The sequence below is a fragment of the Mytilus edulis genome, chromosome 5, assembly GCF_963676685.1.
Source record: "Mytilus edulis chromosome 5, xbMytEdul2.2, whole genome shotgun sequence".
Lineage (NCBI taxonomy): Eukaryota > Metazoa > Mollusca > Bivalvia > Mytilida > Mytilidae > Mytilus > Mytilus edulis.
The window spans coordinates 25,026,641-25,054,505 of record NC_092348.1 but is presented as its reverse complement, the minus strand read 5'-3'; the positions used below and the strand labels follow the sequence as shown (position 1 = coordinate 25,054,505).

The 27,865-nt window shown below is 32.8% G+C and overlaps 2 protein-coding genes across 8 annotated transcripts in view; one reads left to right on the top strand and one right to left on the bottom strand.

Annotated features, from left to right (window-relative positions):
• LOC139523260 (uncharacterized) overlaps nucleotides 1-27,865 on the top strand; it is a 48,081-nt gene that overhangs the window by 11,402 nt on the left and 8,814 nt on the right. For 3 of the 7 annotated variants that reach the window (XM_071317119.1, XM_071317116.1, XM_071317121.1), the window contains exon 2: nucleotides 9,045-9,131. The gene's annotated coding sequence lies outside the window, so the exon portion shown is untranslated. Of the gene's footprint in view, nucleotides 1-1,466; nucleotides 1,614-9,044; nucleotides 9,132-27,865 lie in introns of those variants that run through there. The other 4 variants (XM_071317115.1, XM_071317117.1, XM_071317120.1 and 1 more) reach the window with 3 other exon arrangements.
• Nucleotides 15,182-24,201, bottom strand: LOC139523259 (uncharacterized). The gene is made up of 2 exons (XM_071317114.1): nucleotides 23,960-24,201; nucleotides 15,182-17,442 (listed from the first exon to the last, which is right to left on the bottom strand). The coding sequence occupies exons 1-2, from the start codon at nucleotides 23,997-23,999 to the stop codon at nucleotides 15,464-15,466; spliced, it is 2,019 nt and encodes a 672-aa protein (XP_071173215.1). The 5' UTR covers nucleotides 24,000-24,201; the 3' UTR covers nucleotides 15,182-15,463.

Sequence of the window (27,865 nt, the reverse complement as noted above, 5' to 3'; positions counted from 1 at the left end):
ACTATAATAATCTAAAAACGTGTCTGGAAAAATAATGAAAAACAGTTCAATATCTTGAGAATGGGGCGACAGAGGTCGATCGACCTCGAAATTTTCCGGTACTAAGTGGCAAGTTTTGGAGTATTACACACAATCTTGTATTAATTTTGTACTTATCTGCCTAATAATTTAAAGAATTATATATCAGAAAATCATTTCTTAAGCGGCACCCTCATCCAATGAGTGGAAATGCTCTAAATTGAATGAATTCTTAACTTGTTTACTTTTTTTTCTATTTCTCTCCGCTTCGTTAGTACCCAATTTCCGGTGGCGATGATACACAGTGATCATAAGGAATTGAAAAATATGGCCGTGTTTACACCTCAAAAATTACTATGAGTACAGACAAACTGGTACATCCAGGAAAGTTTTAAGGCATGGCAGGAACTAGATATATAGAAGTTATATGAAGTCTACGTTTCAGAAAATTAAAAACTTACCTGGATTTTGATGTCCATTTTTTTCCAGTCTGCAGAAGATAGCAAAATAAACGAACACCCGAGTTTCATTTGATACGGTCCACTCAGTTACACAGTTTAACCCTGTTAAATCACCTATTGTTTACAGGTGTCTATTGTCCATCTATTGTCCATTTAAATCAATACTACTCACAACATTGATTATATGAGGGGAGCTTCTCAATCGTTTTCACGACTTAGTTAATTTTTGCACCTTCTGCAGGAACGAAAAAAAAAATGGATAGCAAAATCTAGAAAAGTTTATAATTTTCTGAAACATAAAATGCATTTAAAATTTATATATCTAGTTCCTGCCATCCCTTAAAACTGTTGCAGGTGTATAGGTTAGTCTGTACTCAGAGTAAAATTTGGGGTGTAAATACGGCCATTTTAGCCAAAAGGTTATGATGAACCTTAACCCATACATGTATATTTCATCTTTTAGTACTGTGACTTTTTTATGTTTTAAAGTCAACCTGTAGCTTTGATATATAAAAATGATAGAATCTGTAGCGAGACGATGTATGAAATATTCTTGCTTTGTACGATATCAAGACAAAATATTTAACTCAAACACGCCCTAACATAAAAAGGTGCATTCGATTTTCTCTTTCCGATACAATTGTTACCCATTTTTTGGAATTTATTTGAGTCACATAATGGAAGGGCAGACACGAAAATTACTGAACTAATAGATTGATATGTTTTCCGTCCGTGGTAAAAAAAAAATTAAATTGGAGGTTATGCATTTTCTACATCCAACTTGAAAGATACCCATGTCGTCGACTTGATATCTAATTGTTCTGCTTAACTATGTACTAAATAAATTGAAAACTTATGCAAATGGTGTTTTTACAATATAATACAATTCGTAATTGAGAAGAAAATTGTAATTTTGTTTGATTCTATAAACTTTTAAAATTTTTGTCATTATAGTAAACATTACAGTAAGCATTTATCGCCTTCTCTAACAAAGAGCTTCGATTCTTTTGTTCTATTTCAACCGGGTTTCCGACTGATTGGCGTCGAGCGCACCTGCCACGTGCGGGAATTGAAATGCCCTCAGATCAGTCGGAAACCAGGTTGAAATAGAGCTTTCTTACAAATTGACGAAAGGTACGTATGCTTGACGAATCAAACGTAAGACTCGTTTAAGGGATCCTTTCTTTTGACATATTTAAATAATTATAGTCGTGGAACTTTGGACAATTATCCTACATGCAACGACACTTATAAAATTGGATTTTTCTTGGGATATATTTAGGATTTTGGGACGTACGATAGGTTAAAATATGATACCACCAGGTCGTAGGAGATAACACTTCAAAATATCCTAAATATAGAGTAGTCAGACGAAAACATTTCCCTAATAGACTAAAAACCGGCCCTCTTCAATAATACAATGTTGCACTGTTTAACCTAAAAAAAGTCAAAGCAAATACATTGTCTTCTTCCCTTACAGAAAAATGAGAAAAATCAAAGCGCAAATACTTCCTTGATTCAAAATTTACAACGCTCAAAATAATAAAATGAAAATGAAGAAAACAAGATGATCTTCAAACTATGCCATATGCTGGTGCTCGTTTAATAACTTTTGAATCATCGCCTCTCCCCTGGTAATATTCATTGCTCCCCCCTTAATGTGTATATATGATACACCGGAGCAATTGAAGGGTTGTTTTAGTGTATAATTACGTTTTGCCTATTGTCCTGAACCTTCATGAAATATTAGCCACTGGACGATAAGTGACAACTTTGCGTCTATCTTCCAAACATGTGTACTGTTAAATATAAAATCATCATAAAATCCACAAAATTGTAGATTTATTTTCTTGATATACAAAATCTGTTTTTCTAGATTTATTTAACATTTCTTTTTGAAAACATTGTAGCATATTTTTTTTTTAGCAAATCTCGATATTCCACTTTGACAATTTGCTGAAAGTTTACTATAAAAAATAAAAATAAATGTGAATCTTGTCGTTAAATTTAGACTAACGAGCTTCAATAATGCCATTGAAATGTTAATCGTGAAACTCGTGCTTAAAAAAATCCCGCGGAAATGTGTGTACTCGTGGTTTACGTCAGTAACGTATCGGACGTAAGTGTATTTGACACTATTTTTCTCTGTTTGATCATATAAAAATCGTGTATTATTTACGATATCATTATTTTTGAAAAATAAACTTGATTTAGAAAAGAATGCTGTTTTACTGGATAAAACAAAGACTCTTGTAACTGTTATTGTGGAAATGAAATACGTGCTCCCTTCACTGGGGTAAAGCTGATGACCGTAACTGCATTCACGGTCATCCCAAGATGTCGGATGAAAAATTAGGTCAGTTTCTGTATTGTCTGTTAAAGTGTTTCTATATCATTTTATTTACAAATCATACATTGAAACGATGTAAATTTATAAAAGAATCACTCGGAAATCACTAATTACTTCCGAGAAATGTGCATGAAACGGGAAATTCGATTTGAAAAAATCGCTCAGATGACCGTAAATCACAATCGAGATGACCGTAACAGAATCAGCGATTCATAACAAGGGTGACCGTAATTGCTTTTAAGATGACCGTAATTTGTAAATGATGACCGTAATTTGTAAATGATGACCGTAACTTTTAAAGGATGACCCTCAATTCTAAGAAATATCCGTGTTTATATAACTACCTTTTTGTATCAAATGATTAATCGTGTTGGTATAAACATATTAATATGAGAGTATTATCCTATAGGTAGAAGAAAATAAGACGTGCTTGAAATGCAAAGATTACCACATGTATCTTTTTTACAGTAGAGGGTTTAATTTTTTTTAAATGAATTTGCAAAGACATGCAAATGAACAGGTAGGGAAAACATGCTAACAAAGCGCGATAAAATGACACTTTACAAGTATAATGAAAAAAGCGGTGCACAGCCTCCATGCAACTGCTCGACAAAAGATTTTATTTTTTTATTTCTGGGATTACTTTTAAGGTTCATCATAAGGAATTGAAAAATATGGCCGTGTTTACACCTCCAAAATTACTATGAGTACAGACAAACTGGTACACCAAGGAAAGTTTTAAGGCATGGCAGGAACTAGATATATAAAAGTTATATGAAGTCTACGTTTCAGAAAATTAAAAACTTATCTGGATTTTTATGTTCATTTTTTTTCCAGTCTGCAGAAGATAGCAAAATAAACAAACACCCGAGTTTCATTTGATACGGTCCACTCAGTTACACAGTTTAAACCTGTTAAATCACCTATTGTTTACAGGTGTCTATTGTCTATCTATTGTCCATTTAAATCAATACTACTCACAACATTGATTATATGAGGGGAGCTTCTCAATCGTTTTCACTACTTAGTTAATTTTTGCACCTTCTGCAGGAACGAAAAAAAATGAATAGCAAAATCTAGAAAAGTTTATAATTTTCTGAAACATAAAATGCATTTAAAATTTATATATCTAGTTCCTGCCATCCCCTAAAACTGTTGCAGGTGTATAGGTTAGTCTGTACTCAGAGTAAAATTTGGGGTGTAAATACGGCCATTTTAGCCAAAAGGTTATGATGAACCTTAATGACATATAATAAATACACATTTTTAAAAATGCCAATGCATGTACATCAATTGATATTATATCGTCTTCCATTTTGTCGTACAAATAAAATAACAGAAATATTTTGAAAATATCATACGACTAAACAGTGAAGGTGAGCTCCAGCAACAGATCCTTAAATAGTCTTGTGCGAATAGCGTATCACAAGGGGGGACGTTGTTGGTTATTTGTATATACACAGAAATGTTATTCATATAGTCGGTATTCTACTTCTTCAAAATTATCTCCCTATTACGCCAGTTCATGCTCACAATCGTAGAAATGGCAGCCGCTGTAGGGATGACTCTCTGCCAATTTTGCTCTTGAAAACTGATAAATTTATCCACATACATAGCACCATTACGATCGATCGTTATATGTCAGTTATATTTTAAAAGACAAATGCATCTACTAGCTAATGAGCATCAGTTAATGATCTTGTCTGCATTGATTAAACTTAAAAAATTCTAATTAAATATTTCGTGGAAGGGCAGACTAAACATTTTCAGTGGTTGAAGATTATAAACCCTAGTTATCACACACAAGAAAATCAAATTTTTTGAAGATATCCATTTTCATCATCCAAATTAAAAGACTGTCGTCAAGTACTTTTAGAAAAAAATGGCAATTCGAACACACCTACTCTGTTTTTGTGATTTATTAGATAGGTATTTCACTTGACCCATATATTTCATCTTTTCGTACTGTCATTGTTTTACAATATAAAGTCAACCTGTAGCTTTGATATATAAAAATGATAGAATCTGAAGCCAGATGTTATATCAAATACTCTTGCTTTGTACGTTTTAAAGACAAAATATACACCCCAAACATGCCCTAACATAAAAAGGTGCACTCGATTTTCTCTTTTCGATACAATCGTTACCTATTTTGGGGAATTTTTTCTTGATTCACATAATGGAAGGGCAGACACGAATATTTCTGAACTAAAAGATTGATATGTTCTCCGTCCGTGGTAAAAAAAAAATCGGAGATAATGCATTTTCTACATCCAACTTATAGATGTCGTCGACTAGATATCTTATTGTTTTGCATTATTATGTAATAGATACATTGAAAACTTATGCAAATGGTGTTTTTAAAGTAAAACACTTCGTAATTGAGAAGAAAATTGTCGTTTTATTTGTTTCTATTAACTTTTTAAAATTTTGTTACTATATCAAACATTACAGTAAACATTTATCGCTTTCTCAATAAACAAAGAGGTTCTATTTCAAAAGTGTTTCCGCCTGCATATATCAAGACAAATTAAGATTTTAATCTGCCCTCTGGAACCATACACAGACTCGATTACCAAATATTCGTATGTATTATTAATGTTTTAATGCTCCATTTATTGGCATTATGTTTTTCTGGTCTGTGCGTCTGTTCGCCTGTTTGTTTGTCCGCTTGTCCAGCTTCAAGTTAAATAAAATTGAAACTTAGTATACATTTTTCCTATGGTATGATCTTTTTAATTCTAATGCCAAATTACAGTTTTATCCCATTTTCACAGTCCAATAAACATAGAAAATGATAGTGTAGATGAGGCATCCGTGTACTAGGGACACATTCATTTTTCTTTAAATTTTCGTCGTATCGCTGTCAATTTGTATTAAAATTTTAACGTCGTTATCAATAAATATTTCATTATTTACGAGAAATATACAATTTACTATCATTGTCATAAATCCAAAATACGGCCAATTATATTATAGTTTTAAAAAAAATTATGAAACATATTTATATCTGCTAACCGATCCCCTATTGATATCGACAAACTCAACAAAAAAGCTTTGAATACAATACGGATATTTCTTAGAATTGGTGGTCATCCTATAAGAGTTACGGTCGTCCTATATAAATTACTGTAACAGTCAGTCTTTACAATTTACGGTCATCCTTTACAAGTTACGGTCATCTTTTTTACCAATCACGGTCATCCTTGTTTTATGTTACGGTCATCTTGAAAATATTTTGATTATGATTTACGGTCATCTGAACGATTTTTTCAAATCGAATTTCCCGTTTCATGCACATTTCTCGGAAGTAATTAGTGATTTCCTAGTGATTCTTTTATAAATTTACATCGTTTCAATGTATGATTTGTAAAGAAAATGATATAGAAACACTTTAACAGACAATACAGAAACTGGCCTAATTTTTCATCCGACATCTTGGGATGACCGTGAATGCAGTTACGGTCATCAGCTTTACCCCAGTGTCCCTTTACGTTCGTTCGTACCTTTCGTCAATTTGTAAGAAAGCTCTAATAGAACAAAAGAATCGAAGCTCTTTGTTAGAGAAGGCGATAAATGTTTACTGTATTGTTTACTATAGTGACAAAATTTTTAAAAGTTAATAGAAACAAACAAAATTGCAGTTTTCTTCTCAATTACGAGGTGTTTTATTTTAAAAACACCATTTGCATAAGTTTTCAATTTGTCTAGTACATAGTTAAGCAGAACAATTAGATATCAAGTCGACGACATGGGTATCTTTCAAGTTGGATGAAGAAAATGCATAACCTCCGATTTTTATGAAAAAATTACCAAGGACGGAAACCATATCAATCTATTAGTTCAGTAATTTTCGTGTCTGCCCTTCCATTATGTGACTGAAGAAAAAAATCCAAAAATGGGTAACAAAAAGAGAAAATCGAATACACCTTTTTATGTTAGGGCGTGTTTGAGTTGAGTATTTTGTCTTGATATCGTACAAAGTAAGAATATTTCATACAGCGTCTCGCTTCAGATTCTATCATTTTTATATATTAAAGCTACAGATTGACTTTATAACACAAAAGAATCACAGTACTAAAAGATGAAATATATGGGTCAAGTGAAATACCTATCTAATGAGTCACAAAAACAGAGAAGGTGTGTTCGAATAGCTATTTTTTTTTACTGAAAGTACTTGACGACAGTCTTTCAAGTTGGATGATGAAAATACATATCTTCGAAAATTCTAATTTTTTGTGTGTGATTACTAGGGTTTATAGTCTTCATACACTAAAAAAATCTAGTCTGCCCTTTCACGAAATATTTAATTAGAATTTTTTTTAAATGTTTATGAATTTTCGAAAATTCCACCTGACAACCGATCAGACAATAGTTTTAAGTTGAATCAATGCAGACAAGATTATTAACTGATGCTCATTAGCTAGATGATACATTTGTCTTTTAAAATAAAACTAACATATAAGGATCGTAATGGTGCAATGTGGATAAAATTTATCGGTTTCCAAGAGCAATATTGGTAGCGCGTCATCCCTACAATGGCTTCCATTTCTACGATTGTGAAAATGAACTGGCGTAATGGGGAGATATTAATTTTGACGAAGTAGACTGAGATATCTCGAGTCAGATACATCACCTCAGTCACTTCGTAACCTTGGTACCAGGTGCTAAATACAACAAGAACCAAATAAAAAACCTGAAATGTATATTCAGGACAGAATGCTATTCACTAACACAATTTTGCTTTTCCTTTTTTCCTTTTTAAAATTTAAAATGGCCCAAAATTCCGACTATTAGAGTCATATTAAATTATACTGATTGTTTCCCTTTGACCAAATGGTTTGGGTTTTTTTTCTAGATTCGCCAGTAATTTTTAATGACAATTCAGTGACTGATTAGAAACTTTTAATACATAACATTTATGCTATTCTTTCAATGCGTTTGAATTTTTTTGTGATATGTACTCCTAATAATTTAATTAATACGTTGAAACAACACTAAACGCATATGGTTGTTTTTTTCTGCATTTTAAATTATGTACTTTATATTACCCTCACAAAAGCACGCATCGCCCTGCACTATTCGATGCGGTATTAAATTTAATTCACTGCAGTGTCAATTAAGGACGACATGACTTTATTTCAGAAGGTCCCCAGGTGTTTGGGAGTACTTTGTGATTGACTGCGAGGCGAAGTAATAATTGATACTTAGAATTTCATAATAATTTTCTTCGTTCTTTTGATAATTATGATGTCTTTTTGATGTCAGAGAGGATTGTTATAGTGTTTGGTGATATATTATGTGATATATTGTTGATCACGTCGACTTTTAAGAATTGTATGATATTTTGCATTACCGGATCGACATGTGTTCATCTATTATATACACATATATTCGAGTGTGCGCTATGTCTGTCTGTCTGTCTGTTCGCCATCAGCCTTTATATGTTGTACAGTAGGATAAGTCAAAATTACCTAATTGTTTTTCATAATATGAATACACAGTCTTAGACTCCTTCCGTGAAATTTTGACAATAATTGTGTTGAAGTCTGCATTTTTTTCAGCGTTGGGATTCACCCTGGTTTTAATTGGTTTCTTGTTGAGTAAATCAGTTGCCTTTTTTTTCTGTAAAGAGTTTATTTTTCTCTTTATTTTATACCAGAAGCACTTATAATTTAAGTGATTTTGATTCACCGTGACATTGAGCTGTCACTGCATTGCCAACTCATTTTGCCACTTTTAATCGTAAACGATTGTCTAAGGCAATGTACATCAATTTGCGTTTATATCATCCTCCAGTTTTACGTTAACAAATTATTATAATCTGATTATTGTTTTAATTCATCATCTTTCGACATATTTAAAAAACAAACCTAACCTGTACATACTAGTTCCCGATTCTCCATCAGGATGAGTGTAATTGTAAATACATGTAATAGTATATTAATATATCATTGTTACTTTAATCTTCATCATTTAATCAAGGCTTGTACACTTTTGTATAGTACACATTTGTATAGTACACATTTGTATAGTACACTTTTGTATAGTACACATTTGTATAGTACACATTTGTATAGTACTCATTTGTATAGTACACATCCTTGATTTAATAACTTTTAAACTTTCGAATATATTTGATGATTTTTACCAATGAAACAAATAAAATAAATGAAATATAATAATATTGATAATATTAATAAATTAATTTCCAGGTAATTAACTTTAGAATTGTTGGGAGTTCTTCAGCAAGACAAATTTATCCAATCCAGATCGCAGCCGCCGTATATTTCCTCTATCAGGTAATGCAAATTTATATCCTTTGTTATCACGTTCGAATATTTCTTTTTTATAATTTGTCTATTTTTATGCCTCCGCATGTCTGCAACTTCAAGTTGGGGCATATTGTTTACCCCTGTCCGTCCGTTTGCTCGTCCCATTATGGGCACATAGCTATTCCAGATAACCTCTCCTACATTTTTTAAATGCTATGAAGTTTTCGCCCTGCTGGCTGTTTTTATATATAATGAAAGTGTGCATGTGGTCAGAGTTTTGATTTGTATGTATTAATATTGGCTCTTTTGGGAGATCATTGTTAACTTTGTCATTTTTGGAGCATATACTTGCATTTAAGAGGTGCATAACTATTCGGTATTCCATATGAACCCTCTTACAGTTTAAATGCTAGATATAGAAATTTTTTACTTTGCTGACTGTTTGAGTATATATTAAAGGTGTACATGTGGTCAGGGTTTTGATTTTTATTGATATTTGCTCTTTTGAGAAATATTTGAACTTTGTATTTTTTGAGTATTTATAATTGCATAAGAGGTGCATAGCGTTTCTGGACAACTCCCCCTATACTGTTTGAATGTTTAGCAGTTGTCACTTTGCTGACTGTTTTTACATGTGTTTAAGGTGTGCATGTGGTCAGGGTTTTGGTTTTTATTGATATTTTCACTTATGAGAGTCATTTAAACTTTGTAATTTTTGGAGTATATTATACATGTACTTGCACAAGAGGTGCATAGCGTTTCCTGATAACTCTTCCTACAGTGAACGATAGACCTATGTGATCAGGCATGATTAACTTTGTCATGGCCAACTTTGTGTATATTGAAATAACACTTTGCATCTACGGAGTTATTATAATATTTCAAAGAAAGTCTTGCATTGGCTTTGTTACAATATAGTTACTCCAGACTGGAGTGCGGGGCCATCACTTCGTCTAGTTTGTAATTAATTTGAAATTTTAGTTTGCATTTATTTTGAAAACTAAAGAAGAAAGTAAAGATTTAAATTTACACTTTACAAATTATCAGTAATACTGCATGACAATCTATTTGACCACCCGTTTTGGAGTTACTGCTCCTATACCAGTATACTACTGATTAATTCTGAATATTTCCAATTCGACGGTAATATTTATACGACCGCAAAAATTTTAATTTTTTGGTCGTATATTGCTATCACGTTGGCGTCGTCGTCGTCGTCGTCGTCGTCCGAATACTTTTAGTTTTCGCACTCTAACTTTAGTAAAAGTGAATAGAAATCAATGAAATTTAAACACAAGGTTTATGACCACAAAATGAAGGTTGGGGTTGATTTTGGGAGTTTTGGTCCCAACATTTTAGGAATTAGGGGCCAAAAAGGGCCCAAATAAGCATTTTCTTGGTTTTCGCACTATAACTTTAGTTTAAGTGAATAGAAATCTATGAAATTTCGACACAAGGTTTATGACCACAAAAAGAAGGTTGGGATTGATTTTGGGAGTTTTGGTTCCAACAGTTTAGGAATTAAGGGCCAAAAAAAGGGCCCAAATAAGCATTATTCTTGGTTTTCGCACAATAACTTTAGTAAAAGTAAATAGAAATCAATGAAATTTTAACACAAGGTTTATGACCACAAAAGGAAGGTTGGGATTGATTTTCGGAGTTGAGGTCACAACAGTTTATGAATTAGGGGCCAAAAAGGGGCCCAAATAAGCATTTTTTATATATATGAAATTTAAACACAAGGTTTATGACCATAAAAGGAAGGTTGGGTTTGATTTTGGGAGTTTTGGTCCTAACAGTTTAGGAATAAGGGGCCCAAAGGGTCCAAAATTGAACTGTGTGTGATTTCATCAAAAATTGAATAATTGGGGTTCTTTGATATGCCGAATCTAACTATGTATGTAGATTGTTAATTTTTGGTCCCGTTTTCAAATTGGTCTACATTAAGGTCCAAAGGGTCCAAAATTAAACTTAGTTTGATTTTAACATAAATTGAATCCTTGGGGTTCTTTGATATGCTGAATTTAAAAATGTACTTAGATTTTTAATTATTGGCCTAGTTTTCAAGTTGGTCCAAATGGGGGTCCAAAATTAAACTTTGTTTGATTTCATCAAAAATTGAATAAATGGGTTCTTTGATATGCCAAATCTAACTGTGTATGTAGATTCTTAATTTTTGGTCCAGTTTTCAAATTGGTCTACATTAAGGTCCAAATGGTCCAAAATTAAACTAAGTTTGATTTTAACAAAAATTAAATTCTTGGGCTTATTTGATATATGCTTTATCTAAATATGTACTTTGATTTTTGATTATGGGCCCAGTTTTCAAGTTGGTCCAAATCAGGATTCCATATCAAGTATTGTGCAATAGCAAGAAATTTTCAATTGCACAGTATTGCACAATAGCAAGAAATATCTAATTGCACAATATTGTGCAATAGCAATTAATTTTCAATTGGAGTTATCTTTCTTTGTATAGAATAGTAGTTGATAATATATGTTGGAAATTTGCCAGACATGACTATGATGTCATTTTCTATTTTTATTTGCCAATAACGTTATGTAAATAACTTCATTGGAAATTTGCCAATATAAAATGTTGCTGATGAAGCTTTTTTTCCTTATCTTATCTAAAATGTTTTTAGATAATGTATGTTGGACATTTGCCAGACATGACTATGATGTCATTTTCTATTTTTATTTGCCAATAACTTTATGTAAATAACTTCATTGGAAATTTGCCAATATAAAATGTTGCTGATGAAGTTTTTTTTTATTGTTTTATACAATAAACAATGTATATTCACTTTTACTACCAGCCAATCTTTACCATTCAGTGATTGAAATTTGAACTGATATCAGTTTTGGAAAAAGGGAAACGGTGATGTGAAAAAAAGGGGGGGGGGGGGTTAAATTTTTCTCATTTCAGATTTCATAAATAAAAAGAAAATTTCTTCAAACATTTTTTTGAGAGGATTAATATTCAACAGCATAGTGAATTGCTCAAAGGCAAAAAAACAAACTTTTAAGTTCATCAGACCACATTCATTCTGTGTCAGAAACCTATGCTGTGTCAACTATTTAATTTTAGATTTAAAAAGTTTGAAGAAGAAATCTTGAATTGATTTGTAAAATCTTGACATTTGTTTTGTGTAAAAAAAAAACCCATGTAATGTCAAAAATTTGATCACAATCCAAATTCAGAGCTGTATCACGCTTGAATGTTTTGTCCATACTTGCCCCAACTGTTCAGGGTTCGACCTCTGCGGTCGTATAAAGCTGCGCCCTGCGGAGCACCTGGTTATCTATTTTGAAAGATTGCATTATAATTTTAGCAATTGTACATTTTATCAACGGACAGACTATTTATTCACTATCTTTGTGTTTAATATTGTTTTCTCTGACATCCGACGCTTGCGGCTGGTCTCTTTCTATCCTTTGCCATTGGACGTTAAGCAACCAACAAACCAATCAATCAATCTTTTTATCCACAGTACTCATTTGATGTAATAAAATAGAATACATGAAATATCATTTATGAATTTTGTATGTAATAAAGTAGATTTTGTATAATTTTGTATCAATTTTCCATTTAATGGACCGATAAAATAAAACAGGTATGTTTAATAGCGATTTATTTTGAAGTAAGATTCAACAAAACTGTTAAAAACCGATTCACTTTGTAATTTGATGAATGCGCAATTTCCAAAGCAATGAAGTATAACAGATGAAAACTAGAGGCTCTAAAGAGCCTGTGTCGCTCACCTTGGTCTATGTGCATATTAAACAAAGGACACAAATGGATTCATGACAAAATTGTATTTTGGTGATGGTGATGTGTTTGAAGTTCTTACTTTACTGAACGATTTTGCTTCTTACAAATATATCTATATAAATGAACTTTGCCCATTAGTAACAGAGAACTATATTTGGTAAAAATTTACATAAATTTACCAAATTAATGAAAATTCTTAAAAATTGACTATAAAGGGCAATACATGTAACTCCTTAAGGGGTCAATTGACCATTTAGGTCATGTTGACTTATTTGTAGATCTTACTTTGCTGAACATAATTGCTGTTTACAGTTTATCGCTATCTATAATAGTATTCAAGATAACCAAAAACGGCAAAATTTCTTTAAAAATTACCAATTGGAGGGCAGCAACCCAACAACCAGTTGTCCAATTCATCTGAAAAATTCAGGGCAGATAGATATTGACTTGATTAACAATTTAACTTCTTGTCAGATTTGCTCTAGATGCTTTGGTTTCATAGTTATAAGCCAAAAACTGCATTTTACCCCTATGTTCTATTTTTAGCCGTGGCGGCCATCTTGGTTGAATGGCCAGGTCATCGGACACATTTTTCAAACTAGATACCCCAAACCCCAAAGATGATTGTGGCCTAGTAGTTTCAGTGGAGATTTTGTAAAAGATTACTTAGATTTATGAAAAATGGTTAAAGATTGACTATAAAGGGCAACAACTCCTAAAGGGGTCAACTGACCATTTTGGTCATGTTGACTTATTTGTAGATCTTACTTTGCTGAACATTATTGCTGTATACAATTTATCTCTATCTATAATAATATTCAAGATAATAACCAAAAACAGCAAAATTTCCTCAAAATTACCAATTCAGGGGCAGCAACCCAACAACCGATTGACCGATTCATCTGAAAATTTCAGGGCAGATAGATCTTGACCTGATAAACATTTTTATCCCATGTCAGATTTCCTCAAAATGCTTTGGTTTTTGAGTTATAAGCCAAAAACTGCATTTTACCCCTATGTTCTATTTTTAGCGGTGGCGGCCATCTTGGTTGATTGACCAGGTCACGCCACACATTTTTTAAACTAGATACCCCAAAGATAATTGTGGCCAAGTTTGGATTAATTTGGCCCAGTAGTTTCAGAGGAGAAGATTTTTGTAAAAGATTAATTTAATTTATGAAAAATGGTTAAAATTGACTATAAAGGGCAATAACTCCTAAACGGGTCAACTGACCATTTTGGTCATGTTGACTTATTTGTAGATCTTACTTTGCTGAACATTATTGCTGTTTACAGTTTATCTCTATCTATAATAATATTCAAGATAATAACCAAAAACAGCAAAATTTCCTCAAAATTACCAATTCAGGGGCAGCAACCCAACAACCGATTGACTGATTCATCTGAAAATTTCAGGGCAGATAGATCTTGACCTGATAAACATTTTCACCCCATGTCAGATTTCCTCAAAATGCTTTGGTTTTTGAGTTATAAGCCAAAAACTGCATTTTACCCCTTTGTTCTATTTTTAGCCGTGGCGGCCATCTTGGTTGGTTGACCAGGTCACGCCACACATTTTTCAAACTAGATACCCCAAAGATGATTGTGGCCAAGTTTAGATTAATTTGGCCCAGTAGTTTCAGAGGAGAAGATTTTTGTAAAAGATTACTGTACATGTAATTAACGAAAAATGGTTAAAAATTGACTATAAAGGGCAATAACTCCTAAACGGGTCAACTGACCATTTTGGTCATGTTGACTTATTTGTAGATCTTACTTTGCTGAACATTATTGCTGTTTACAGTTTATCTCTATCTATAATAATATTCAAGATAATAACCAAAAACAGCAAAATTTCCTCAAAATTACCAATTCAGGGGCAGCAACCCAACAACCGATTGACCGATTCATCTGAAAATTTCAGGGCAGATAGATCTTGACCTGATAAACATTTTTACCCCATGTCAGATTTGCTCTAAATGCTTTGGTTTTTGAGTTATAAGCCAAAAACTGCATTTTACCCCTATGTTCTATTTTTAGCCGTGGCGGCCATCTTGGTTGGTTGACCGGGTCACGCCACACATTTTTTAAACTAGATACCCCAATGATGATTGTGGCCAAGTTTGGTTTGATTTGGCCCAGTAGTTTCAGAGGAGAAGATTTTTGTAAAAGTTAACGACGACGACGGACGACGGACGACGGACGACGGACGAAGGACGCCAAGTGATGAGAAAAGCTCACTTGGCCCTTCGGGCCAGGTGAGCTAAAAATAAGTGTACAAATTAATAACACAAAAAAAATGTGAAAATAATTCTCATCCTTCTTTAAAAGCTTATAAACAGCTTACAGCCCAGCTGATTTTCATTATTCTTCCATAACAAGCATATATTATTTTCCTTTCTGTCATAATATATTTAATAGATGGAGAAAACAATTATTAAACCGTTCACTTTTCTCCAGCACCTGCATTCCGATGAACTATTTACAGTCGTCATGACAGAACCGACAATTCACGAATAATACAAATGAGCATATTATAGCGCTTGAAATGCAATTTTTATGATCACTTGTGTTTAAAACATAATTATTTTGGGGGTTCTAAATATGTAGCATATTTGAGATCGCCGTATTTGTCCGTATATCCAACAATTATTGAGGGCAGAAGTCCGTTTCTTTGCTGGTCGGTCAATAATGTCATCAGCTCTGCTTCGTTAATGTTACTGTTGAACATAATTTTGTTCATTTTCTCTTTTACAAAAATGGCAGAAAACACTGGTTTTCCGAAGTAGTCTGACGAATCGAGATATTTCAAACGTCGGCCATGGCGAAAGCTTGACATGACGAGGTTGTTCAGTCGATGGTGACCGATTTCGCAATACGATTTAAAACTCTTCTTTTCTTTTGATGTGAGGTCTTCTTCAAGTATGAACGACACGAGACCATCATAGCCACTGTGTACAATAGATTGAGATGTTGGATAAAACCCTCTTTCCTCGTAAAGATGAAGCAGTTTTCGATACGGTTGTGTGTAATGTTCCTCTCCGTATCGGATGATGGTTGTATTTGCATACGCATGCTTTCTGTAAATGGCTAAGAAAACTGCTCTTTTATCATGTGTGTAACTCCTGTATGTATGCAGAAAAGTCAAATTATAATTAGACTTTTCAAGGTGAAGTTTTTGTGTCTGCAGTCTTTTTTCACTTAGTCCACTTTCAACAATCACTTTATCATAGATGGGTATATTAGTTTTTTCGGCAATCACAGTAAATATGGAAGACCCGGAAAACATGTGACCATGGATCCATTTGATGTCATATCTTAATTGACCAATAGCATGCGTGTACGGTTTAATGTGATGTTCATTAATCTCATATTTGATAATTCTGTCAATGTTCCCCACTTTTAAGGTGACGTCGGCTACGTCATCAAATAGAAGGTTTTCCAATGGCCAGTTGGTTTCCTCGTGCACCATTTCGCGTACGAGATATTTGACTGGTGCGTAATTTTGACCTTCAAGCAAGACAATCAAGGCTGTTGGCTTATGTTTTTCTAGAATTGATTTTAATTTTCCATGAAAAGGCCCAGTGTGATAGAAGAGAAGATCGTTCGTGTAACGCTCACTCTCTATCCAAATCGCTCCTTTATTGTTAACATGAAATCCGGGACCAATCCACGTGTCACTGTGTTGGACCGGAACTGCTTTTGGTTTATGTAATAACATTTTTGCCATTTTATCACTGATGATAGAAAAATCAACTGACCCGTCCATACATTGTGAAAACCGCGCCAAATCATACATATTTGATTCCCAGCCCAATGCAGCATCGACGAGGCGCGAAGTGACTTCACATTTAAATGCTGGGTCGTTGTCATGTTTTACACAACGATGAATCTTTCCAATGCGTGTGTGCATCATTCCACATGGAAACAATATGTTCGTTTTAACATAATCCTCATATGGAAAATCCGAAACTTCTTCGATAATTCTACCAAGAATCACATACCCCAAGTTAGAAATAACGGATTTTGTTCCAGGGGTGTAATCCAATCTTTCAGATAACATGTACCGTATGATGTCACGTGATGTTTCATCTGTTGCGAGTTTCATTTCCTTGCTGATATTTTTTGTTGTTTCACCTCTTTTCAGCAATGCTGAATTAAGCATTGGATCTGCCATACTTGAATGGACATAGTCCCACCCAGCTGTATGGTACAGTAAATTTTCAACAGTGATGTCGTAAATTCTTTTGTCTATGTTTTCTTTTTTCCATGGTTTGACTTCCGGTAAAATACCGTCCGTTCCAAACACTTTGGAATCTAAAGTTAGTTTGCCTTCATCCTGGAGTTTAAGAATGGCAATAGATGTGAAAGCTTTAGATATGGCTGAGATTTGATGTTTAGCTAATAGTTCTAAGTTTGTATCGTCATGGCCCTTTCCATGAGCTTTTGCATAAGCAAGCCTGTTGGCTACCATCACGCCAACCTGGGCACCATTATACTTATTTGTGTTGAGAAATTCTTGAAAGCCTTCTTCGAATTTCAAGCCTGGTTGTTGTGCAGTGGCTGAAAGAAGATAATATTAAAATTAAAGATTATTTCTACAAATATCATTCACTGCTTTATGTTATAGTGACGAAATAAATATCGTTGGTTTAAAAAAATCTTTTATAGTCAACTTTCAAATGCAGACACAATTATTGCTCAGTTTTCAATGTCTGTTTCATGTTAATAACATATTTGCTAATAGATAATCAATTGAATAGCTAATACATCACCATTTTAGTATGAATGATTCCAATCAAATTCGTAATATCAAAACTGCACTTTATACGGTTTCTATGCGCACAAAAACGATTAAGACAGAAGAGTGCTTGTTTTTAGTCTGGAATTTTTAATGGCTTGTGTTAACATGTTAATGTTATGGTAAAAATAACTGCTGTTTACAGACAAGAAAATTTGCAATCCCAAAGAAAAAAGTTCCCTGTTTTTCCCAGTAAGCTGAGTAAACTATTAACATTTTTGATTTTAATAAAACCACTGTAGTAGAAATTCTTCTACTATAAAAAGCTGTCAATGTAGCAGGATGTTTCATAAAAATAGTGAGTGTACATGTATGAGAATAAAAGTGGCGCTTAAAAGTGATGATAAAAACACCAACAATCAATATATGATCATATATTAGGATAAAACTAGACTGTTGTTCTAAATGCATCTCTGGCAATTTCATCTAACACTCAACTGTACATCGTGCGAAGTAATAGGTCGAGTGCCTTTATGTTACGATGTCCTTTTGTCATATTGCCTTACGAAAGCGTTTTTCGATGTTCTCTTTTGGGAAAAGTTTGTATAGTAGTCATTTTAAGAAATAGATTGACTACAGGAGATTTTTTCTACGCCTTGTGAAAGATAGGTCGACTGTCGGACACAGTATCATATACCTAAGTCGTTACAACCAAGAATGGGCTGATAAGGCCACAAAAAATAAAACGTATTTTCCTTTTACATCTTTGAAAAAAATAGGAAATTAGGTAGGGATTTTTTTTTTTTTTTTTACCATTTTTTTTAATGCTGAGTCTATGGGAGAGACATTCTGACTTAAACAGAGCTTCTATTGAAAAATGCAAAAAATATCTTTAGGGTAGGCTATTTTTGAGCTTACAAATTGGGGAGATTAGGGTAATAGGAAACACAAATCTTTTTTTGATTTGGTCTAAGAGAAAGATAAATACTTTCAAACATTTCTGCAGGAGGTAACAGAATAAAATTCTTGTCATATTTCATTCAATATTTATTTCATAGATAAAATTAATACTCAAAAAGTCTTTTTTTTTATTCTTTGAAGGAATGGTCGACAAAAAGATAAACAATTTGATAAAAGGATATTAAAATACCTTCGATACTCAAATAAAAGGAACTTAAACATGTCAGTTTTAATACTCATGATATTTTCTTTGTTTAGTTACTCTAGATTAGAAAGAAACTTTGAGAAATCTATTCTTTAATCAGTTTTGATAAATGTTATATAATAGTAGTGATTATGTAACAAAATTTGGCTACTAGATAAATAAACGTTTCGGAGCATCAAAAACGGAAAAGGATTTAAAACCAATAACCAACTACATGTATGTCTTGATAGATTTCCAACAAAACTTGCAATTTATTATAGTCATATCAATTCATATGCGGATCCAAGGGGGGGGGGGGGGGGCTGGGGGCCCGGCCCCCCCTTTCGTGGGAAAAATTTGGTTGATTATATAGGGAATCACTGAAGCATGACTGGAGCGGGCCCCCTTAGGTCAGTCAGCGGGCCCCCCTTAGGAAAAGTTCTGGATCCGCCACTGCAATTGTTGAGGAAAAGTGCAATAAATGTGTTTTGATTTAAGTTAACATCCAACTTGTTAGTCCATTTGAGTACATCTTTTTTTCAAAGCACCAAAATTGTCCAGATAGTTGATTCAAATCGGTCACGAGATCAATGTTCCATAAAATAGGTTAAAAGCCTATGTACATCTTTTCTTTTTGAAATTAGCTTGTGGACAATGTTCACATTCGATCTTAACTCTACAATACAATTGGATTGATTTAATACTGATCTAGATGTGTTTGGTTTATTTTGACATTGAGGTGCTGTCTCCTTTATACTTGAATCACAAATCTTCTTTTATTAATATTGCAGAGCCTTCGTGCATTTAAAATAACTCTTTATGGATGGGATTGGTTTTAATGGCAATACACACAAACACTTTATGCGTAAACAGCAATTTGAAATGCAAATTAATACACAAATTATATGCGTTGACAAAAAAATCGGTTTTTGATGCAATAGATAAAAAGTCGAACAGAAATTTTAAATGTAAGTTTCTTAACCAAATATGACATGTGAATTAAAGTAACATTTGTTCTCAACTTGAGTTATGTACACACTGATTTTCTATTTTGAAAAGATATAAGTATTTCATTCATATATGTTATATATATCTTCCCTGTGATTTTGTGAATGAGTTTACGGTTTATGCACACTTTGTCATGTTTTGCGTATAGACGCACAAGAGATTTTAATAATAACCTAATATGTTATTTCCATAAATTATATATAATAGGTGCAAGTCAAATTTTATACTTCAAAGGGTTCAGTCAACAAGAATTATGCTTGTATTACTTACAAGGTTGTATATACATAAGATATAATGAACGGTTGGAGCTTTTCATATTGTTCAGAAAGTGTAAAGAATCACCGCCTTTGTAAATATGCATTACTAAGTAGGTCAATGTGAACTATCAAATATGATGGCGTTTAAGGACTAAGGCTGTTGATGCCAAATACTGACAATTAGCATCGGTCCTCTGCAATGCAAGAATAAAAGTATAACTTGAAACTAAATTTCAGAAACATTTGATTATAGAAAAACTTTTAATTATGAGTGTCGTCGTTGAATTTAGAATAAAAGCTACAAAATTAATGGTGTTCTACTTTTTACCAGATTTTGAACTGTATTAATTCAAAATGACAAAATGAGTACTTTGAAAACCGTTAGATGTGTTTGGAAGCAAGTGTCGGTTAATTGTTTGGTACAGTACAGTTTTCTGTTGGAACTTTGTTGGAATATATAAAAAAAAGAAGTGGTATGATGACACAAGTCCTCACAAGAGACCAAATTAACACAAAAATAAAAAAAATCATAAGTCACTATACGGCCTTCAACAATGAGCTTAGCCCATACCGCATAGTCAGCTATAAATGCACCGAAATGACAAATGTAAAACAATTCAAAAGAAAAATAACGGCCTAATTTATGTACATATAGTAAACGAAAAACACATGTTTTACACAGTCAGCAACAAATGACAACCAGTGAAACACAGACTACTGACTTTGGACAGGCACATACAGAATGTTGCGAGATTCAACATATAAGTGAGAGCCCAACCCTCCTCTAATCCTGGGACAGGGATTCAACAGATTAATACAAGAGCTGTACAAAACAAGGAATAAAAACGCATATGATCAACAGCAATTCAATTAATATCGACAAATTAAAAACTCTTGCATCTCAGACTAAATTATCAATCAGTACACATCAAACATCCAATTAATTTAGTGTATCGACATCGTAAACAGTCCTGAACAACGTTAACACTACCATTTAAAGAATGCATCCCTCTACTCTTATTTACCTGGAGCAAGATTATCTTGAATAACACAAATTCAACATTTGAGGGGATTGCTTACTTTCACAATGAATTGTATTGCGGTATTAAACATGGTATATGTTATTTAAGGCAGTGATGAATGAAGCAATAGGCGCAATTTCCCTCTTTCTTCATTTCAGAATCATAGAAATGTCTTCATTTGTCTTGTGTGTGTCGGTAGTCTGCCGTCTCATTTTGAATGTGGAATAGCCAATCTTTTTAAAGTTCATTATAAGATAATACAAAAACGACAAAAGAAGATGACATCATTTTGAATTCATATCTAATGCTTAACCAACAAGTGGTACTACAGTCGTGCATTTATGGATATAAAAGCAAACAATACAACAGATATATACACAAATCATTATTATATACTGCAATACCTACATAACTTGCAGTATTAAAGTCAGTGACTGTTAAAAATGCTAACATCATCGGATCAGATTTAGTCAGTATAAAGGTTGAGTGAAAATTTATCTAAAGTAAGATATATACTAAAGCAAAGTGAAATGAATCTGTGCTGGTGTGAACATGCATTATGTTTTTTGTTCATTTGAGCCCTATGTGAATTAATCATTCTGATATGATATACTTTTATAGGAAAATGAACCAGACCATATTTTAATTAAAAGTTTCAATATTTGAAAAAACAACCTGAACTATAATAATAGCTTTTTGAAGTTCTAAAAGGTACATATTTATCATATACATTGTCTGTTTTGAGGCCTAGTTTGTGGTAACACATGATTGAACGATTGCATTGTAATCTCATATGGCATCTTTTATTAAAGGTGTGGTTCTGTCTAATATTTTTCAATTTGTAAGTCTGTTTTAGTAATTCTATCAGACAATTTCACCAAAAAATTACACGGCGATTAAAGATAAAACGGACGTCATTGTACGTATAACAATGAGACCTGCCAGGTTATTTGTCGTCTCTTGGTTCATTTAATACGCCGTGCATTCATATTGTATATTTAAAATCGACTTGTGACATTTTTAGCTTGGCAGATGAATTGGGTCTTGGGACATCAGATTTAAATATTGTAAAGAAAATTCTTTCAAACCCGTTCGTGGTTGTTACAATATAAAGAGATCGCGGATAAAATATGTACTAGTCTAATGACATTGTGGTCTTATATACATTTACACAAACACAAATGCATAGAGAGATCGAAATCTCTTATTCTTACTTTTCCGTGAGTAAAAGGACGAGAAAGGATACCTGCTATTTCAATTGACTTTTTATTCGACTTTGTAATTACTCATTCAAAACCTGTTTTTAGTTTTAATTACATTTAAAGCTTTTGTACATTTTGGTTTGCGTGCACAAAGTTTTGGTGCAAAAAGAAACGAAAAAACATGGAAATATTTATTGAAGTTGATATGACGTAAAACGATGAAAACTTTCAAGAATGCACGTTACAATAATTTATAAGTGACGTAAGCTATTCGATATTTAATTGGAGGCACGTGCAATTTAACGAAAGTACATCAATAAAAAGCTATTTTTGTAGACTACTTTGTTTACTGCAATTAATTGCGAGTCTTGTTAAACATACTTTTTACACTTCGTCGAAAATAATTATCAAATTTCCAATTTATATCAAAACTTGTTTTTTCAGGTGATTTATTCATTTTGCTTGTACAAACAGGATATTGTTTATAAATTGTTGCCGAGATTGTAATTGTACACTTTCACGTTTGTATTCATTTAGTCCAACATCTCCAGTGGCGGATTCAGAACTTTTCATAAGGAGGGGGAGAGCGCTGACCGCTCCCAACATGCTCCATTGATTCCCTATATAATCAACCATATATTCCCTACCAAAAGGGGGATCCAATGTCAATCATGTTTCAATTGTTTGGTGTATGGAATGAATGTCAGGTCTATACATTGTCTGTCTGGCAGAAGAGTTCACTTCATATTGACCTCATTTTCATGGTTCAATGGTCAACGTTGAGTTTTCTTGATTTGGTTCGTTTCTCCGATACGATAAGCCGTATGTCATCTGCATACTAGGTGTATGCAATTATTGTAAGATAAAGACATTAGACATACAATGCAGTCATATATCAGTATAGCAGGCGAGACACTCTTCTATATTCAAACACAATTTCTATTATAATAGAAAACTCTGCATGATCATTGTATTGTTTGATTATGTCGAAGTTTATTAGACGAACATAATTAATTCTGATAATAAATCCTGCCTTTTTTCTTAGGCTTGACATCTTACATAACTCATAAGGAAAGATATGACACCTAACATCCAACCGAATTAATTAGATACGCACTAAACAATATGATAATATATGCATGTACTATATATAAAAATCCCCCGATAGATGTATACCGACGTGCAGATTGTTTTTTTTTACTTTTAAAATCAAAAGTTAAAGTTAAAAGCTCCCTCTTATAGCTTGGAGTGCACCTAGATGTTTTCCCTTTGATCTGTATACTGAAAACACGTATATCCTTCAAGGGGACAATCCCACGCTTGAAAGGTCAAAGGGGCTGCTGTTTTTAAGCATATTATCTGATGGATTAAAAGTACATTTTAATTTGATACGTTTCTCGAATAAATAGAGAAAAAATGAAATAGGGTGACAATATGTGAGTTGGAGGGTTATAACGAGCGTTTATCAATTATGAAATTTATCAGAATATAGACATATAATTAAACGGATAGAGTCAAATATATAAAGAAAACGTAGTTTGGTATGACTTAGTAGGCTCTGTAATATGAATTAATCTGATATGTATGATTTGTTTGATCTGTATAGATGTTCTAAAGGTACAAAAAAGCCGAAAACAAGCTTCAAAACAATTAGGAATAAACCATGATAGCATACTACTCTAGATTGCATATTATAATTTACATACCTGCAGAAAGGAATACATAGACAAATATTAACATCCGCATGTTTGTATTATTTTTTGTTATGAAAACTTCACATGGCAAAAACTTGTTATAAAACCAGCTGTCAGAAATTAAAGCAAAAGTCTACATCCACAAGGAATAAAGATATAAAAGTTGCAAAAGTAATAATAAATCCAAACAGGTGTAGACAGTTTTAACCGTATGCACTGTATTGTGTGTATACCTGTGTCACGTGGTATAAATCATTTTACAAGTTAAAAAAATAACCATTAAACTTTTGAAGTTTTCAAGTATGAATTCTTGCATTTGAAATGTTATAAAGTATATTAACCCACATATTTTAAACAAGAAACTGACTGTATAGGTAAAAAATGATTGGATCTTTGTAACAAAAATTACCTCGACTGTATTAATAGTACTAAATAGTTGTTAAACAATTCTCATTAAGTAGATGGAATTTCATTTTATTTCACAGTTATTTCATTTAATTTCAGTTTTATTGTCGGAATTGTAGTTATAAAAGAATAAAGTTCATATATAATTCTTGATAAAGTAGGACAGATAATTAAATGAAATATTTTTGAATTGAGTGTTTTTATTTGATATATGTAAAACAAAATCTATCCAAAATAAAACAAGAATGTGTCCCCGCTCAAGCATTGCAATTTTCCAATTTTATAAGGGGCATCGCTCTAAAACAGTGTAAGACTAACTACCCAAATTCGAACCATGTCTGTGTGATGCCATTCTTAACATTGTGTGTGAGTTTAGTTAAATTTGGGTGTGAATAACTTAAGTTAGGAGTGCGGAAACGAAAATGGGACGGAATGACAGACGGACAGACGGAAGAACGATCAAAACCTACGTTGGGGGCATAAAATTATACGGAGGAAAAAATGAATTACAACCAGATTTGATCAAATTATATTTATTTCCAGAGAGATACATATTCTTGCTAATTAATAAGATTTGGGCCAGGAAAAGTAGTTTCTAAACAATACACTGATGGCCACTAGCAATAATTGTTGCTGTCTCATTAATTTATTCCTCCATTTCTTTGTATTCACCATGAATCATATTAAGAATGACATTGTAAAAATTGTGTTTTCAAACATGTAACTGTACCGTTCGCAGATGAATGGAAATATGACTATGTATGCATGTGTCCCTATCAGGTTTCTGTAGTATGCATATTACAACAACAAGTTGAATTCCCCAGGCCGACTTTGATCCACCCGTTTACATCTAAACTCTTTAACTCTCTCTTCGGCCCTTATTAATATGTGTGGATTGCATTCATTGGCACCTATCACGTGTCTGTAATGTTTATAAGTGACTTAAGTTTGAAGACTGGGGCAACTGATATATTTCAAAGTCTTCGGCTTTTGTCTGCTCTTTTGTCGGGTTGTCGCTTTGACACATTCCCCATTTCCATTCTCAATTTTATAGGCCCCTATTATGATTTTGTGGTATGCCTACGCCCCTATCATGTTTCTGGTGTATACATAAATGATAGGCCCCTAGTATCAAGTTTCTGTGGTATGCATTTGCCCCCCCCCTTTTAATCATGTTTCTGTAGTATGCATTGGCCCATTTAATGATTCTGCGATGTCTTAACTTATTTAATGGGTTATAATTTCAACTGATGTATATGCTGATATGAGTGACATAAATTTGAAGACTGGGGCCACTGATTTATTTCAAAGTCTATTGAAGAGTTTAAATTAGAACTGTTTGTCTATTTTTTTTAAAAAGTATTTCAATAATAGTCTAATTGGTATAGTAAAAGTATCACAGTATTAACTGTTTGTATCGAAATCGTTTTTTAAATGGACAAGATTTCGGACAAGATTTCATCCAGTCAAACAATTATGCCTTTATATGGCCTTTTTATTGTTAGGACTGGAGTGGATATTTTTTATTAAAGCAATTGCTTTTATGCTATCGCGTATGGCCATCTTTGTGACCCAGATCAGAGACTCCGCCCATATCAAGCCATAGTATTTTGTTAAACAGGCTCCTGGTCTGTTATTCTTTAACACCTATGTATGTTTTCTAATGCAATACATAGCTTGAAACTTTAAAAAAACGTTAGTGGATTTAAGAAGTTTCAGAATATTTCTTGTAGATGTATTTTTGTATTTAAAGGGTCAACCGTTTGACTATCAAATAACATAGAAGTCCGAGTGAAAAAAAGTACATTTTTATAACAGCGATTCCGTTTTCCGCCGTTCGTACGATGTTTCAACAAAATATGGATTCATTTCAGTTGTTGATTTAGTATTGAAAATTTAACTGAATTATCTCCTATTAAATACGGTTTTATATGTTTAATTTGTGTTTCTTTAAGAGGTCAGGTGCTCTTGTTCATTCATAAAATTATCGTTCATTCATACATTTATCGTAAAATCAAAATCACTACACAGGTTAATGCGTAGTGTCAAATGATTACCTGTAATCTAAAAATAGACAAACTTTGTTTGCGCAAATAATTTAGCGGAACGAAACCCTTGTTGAAAACAAATAACAATAAGTTCGTTTTCCTTTTCTGTCAAACTCCGTAATATTTATCGATCACCTTACTAATGAAATGGACCCGTCCAAACGTAGTAGATGCCAAGTCGGTCCAGATGAAGAGATATTTCAATTTGGAATTTTCTAGTTACATAGATTGAAAAAAAGTACGTCTTTTTAAATATCATGATCAAAACTGGGAATGCATAACAAATGTCAGATGAAACCATTATCCTCGTCTTTTCAGTGAACAAGTCTACTACCTTTGTTCACACTCGACGGTCCACCGTGTTAGCAATTTTATTTCAGATGTTTTCGAAATATTGAAGATCATTTTTCGCAATGTTTCCTGAAAATTGATAAATGTCAAAGCAACGTAGAGCTGTTTGTTCTTGTTCGTATAATAAAATTGAGAATGGAAATGGGGAATGTGTCAAAGAGACAACAACCCGACCATAGAAAAACATACAACAGCAGAAGGTCACCAACAGGTCTTCAATGCAGCGAAAAATTCCCGCACCCGGAGGCGTCCTTCAACTGGCCCTAAACAATACATCAGTGATAACGATTTAATGTCATGTTTGTCTGTGATGACCCCCCCCCCTTTTCGGGATTGCATGAGAATTATAGTTATCTCGTACGCACATGCACTTGTTTCTATCCATAGGAAGTTCGGCTATCCATATAAAACTATTTTGGATAGAAACAAGTGCCTGTGCTCGTACCGCATCAGAAGGACATACATGTATATCAACTGAGCAATAATGTTTGGAACTTAGTTTTAAAAATGATGACAAAGTACCATTATGAAAATATTTTTATTAAGCTGAAATATATATTTATTCTTTACATGTTTATGTCTTGTAAGATATTTTATTTCTTTCCCGTTTTTTAACATTTGCGTCGGGAAAGTTGAAATGTTTTAACTTAATCATTTGTGTTAATGGTTAAATATAAATTGATAATGAAAATTGTTAAAATTAAATCAATAAAGGAAATTATTGCCCAGTTACAAACACTACCAGGGGATAATCCATGATGATTTCTTTTTGAGTTATATGTTTCAGCACATGTATATTTGACCCCAACTTTAGCCTGGTAAACGTGTTGTCTCCTTGTGAAATATAAAACATATTAAAAATGACTTTCTGCTAAAGTCTTTTATTTATATAAAGTTAAAACCTTCTTACTTCTAACTAGACAACACTCATGTCAGGTTTAATTATTATATATATGTGGATGAAAAATAAAAGTCCCCAAACATTAACATGACAGCAATTGCTTTTACAGCCTTTAAGGCTTTGATTTTTATAGTTTTTACTATAAAAACCCTTGATTGCGCTAATAAAATAAGTTATATTGGTGAAGATTTTATAAACAAATTAAGAAACACG

Excerpts from the sequence above, each read along its gene's own strand:
- LOC139523259 (XM_071317114.1), bottom strand. The coding sequence starts at position 23,999 with ATGCGGATGTTAATATTTGTCTATGTATTCCTTTCTGCAG. Across the intron at positions 17,443-23,959 it reads CTATGTATTCCTTTCTGCAG|CCACTGCACAACAACCAGGC; the intron begins GTATGTAAATTA and ends ATCTTCTTTCAG.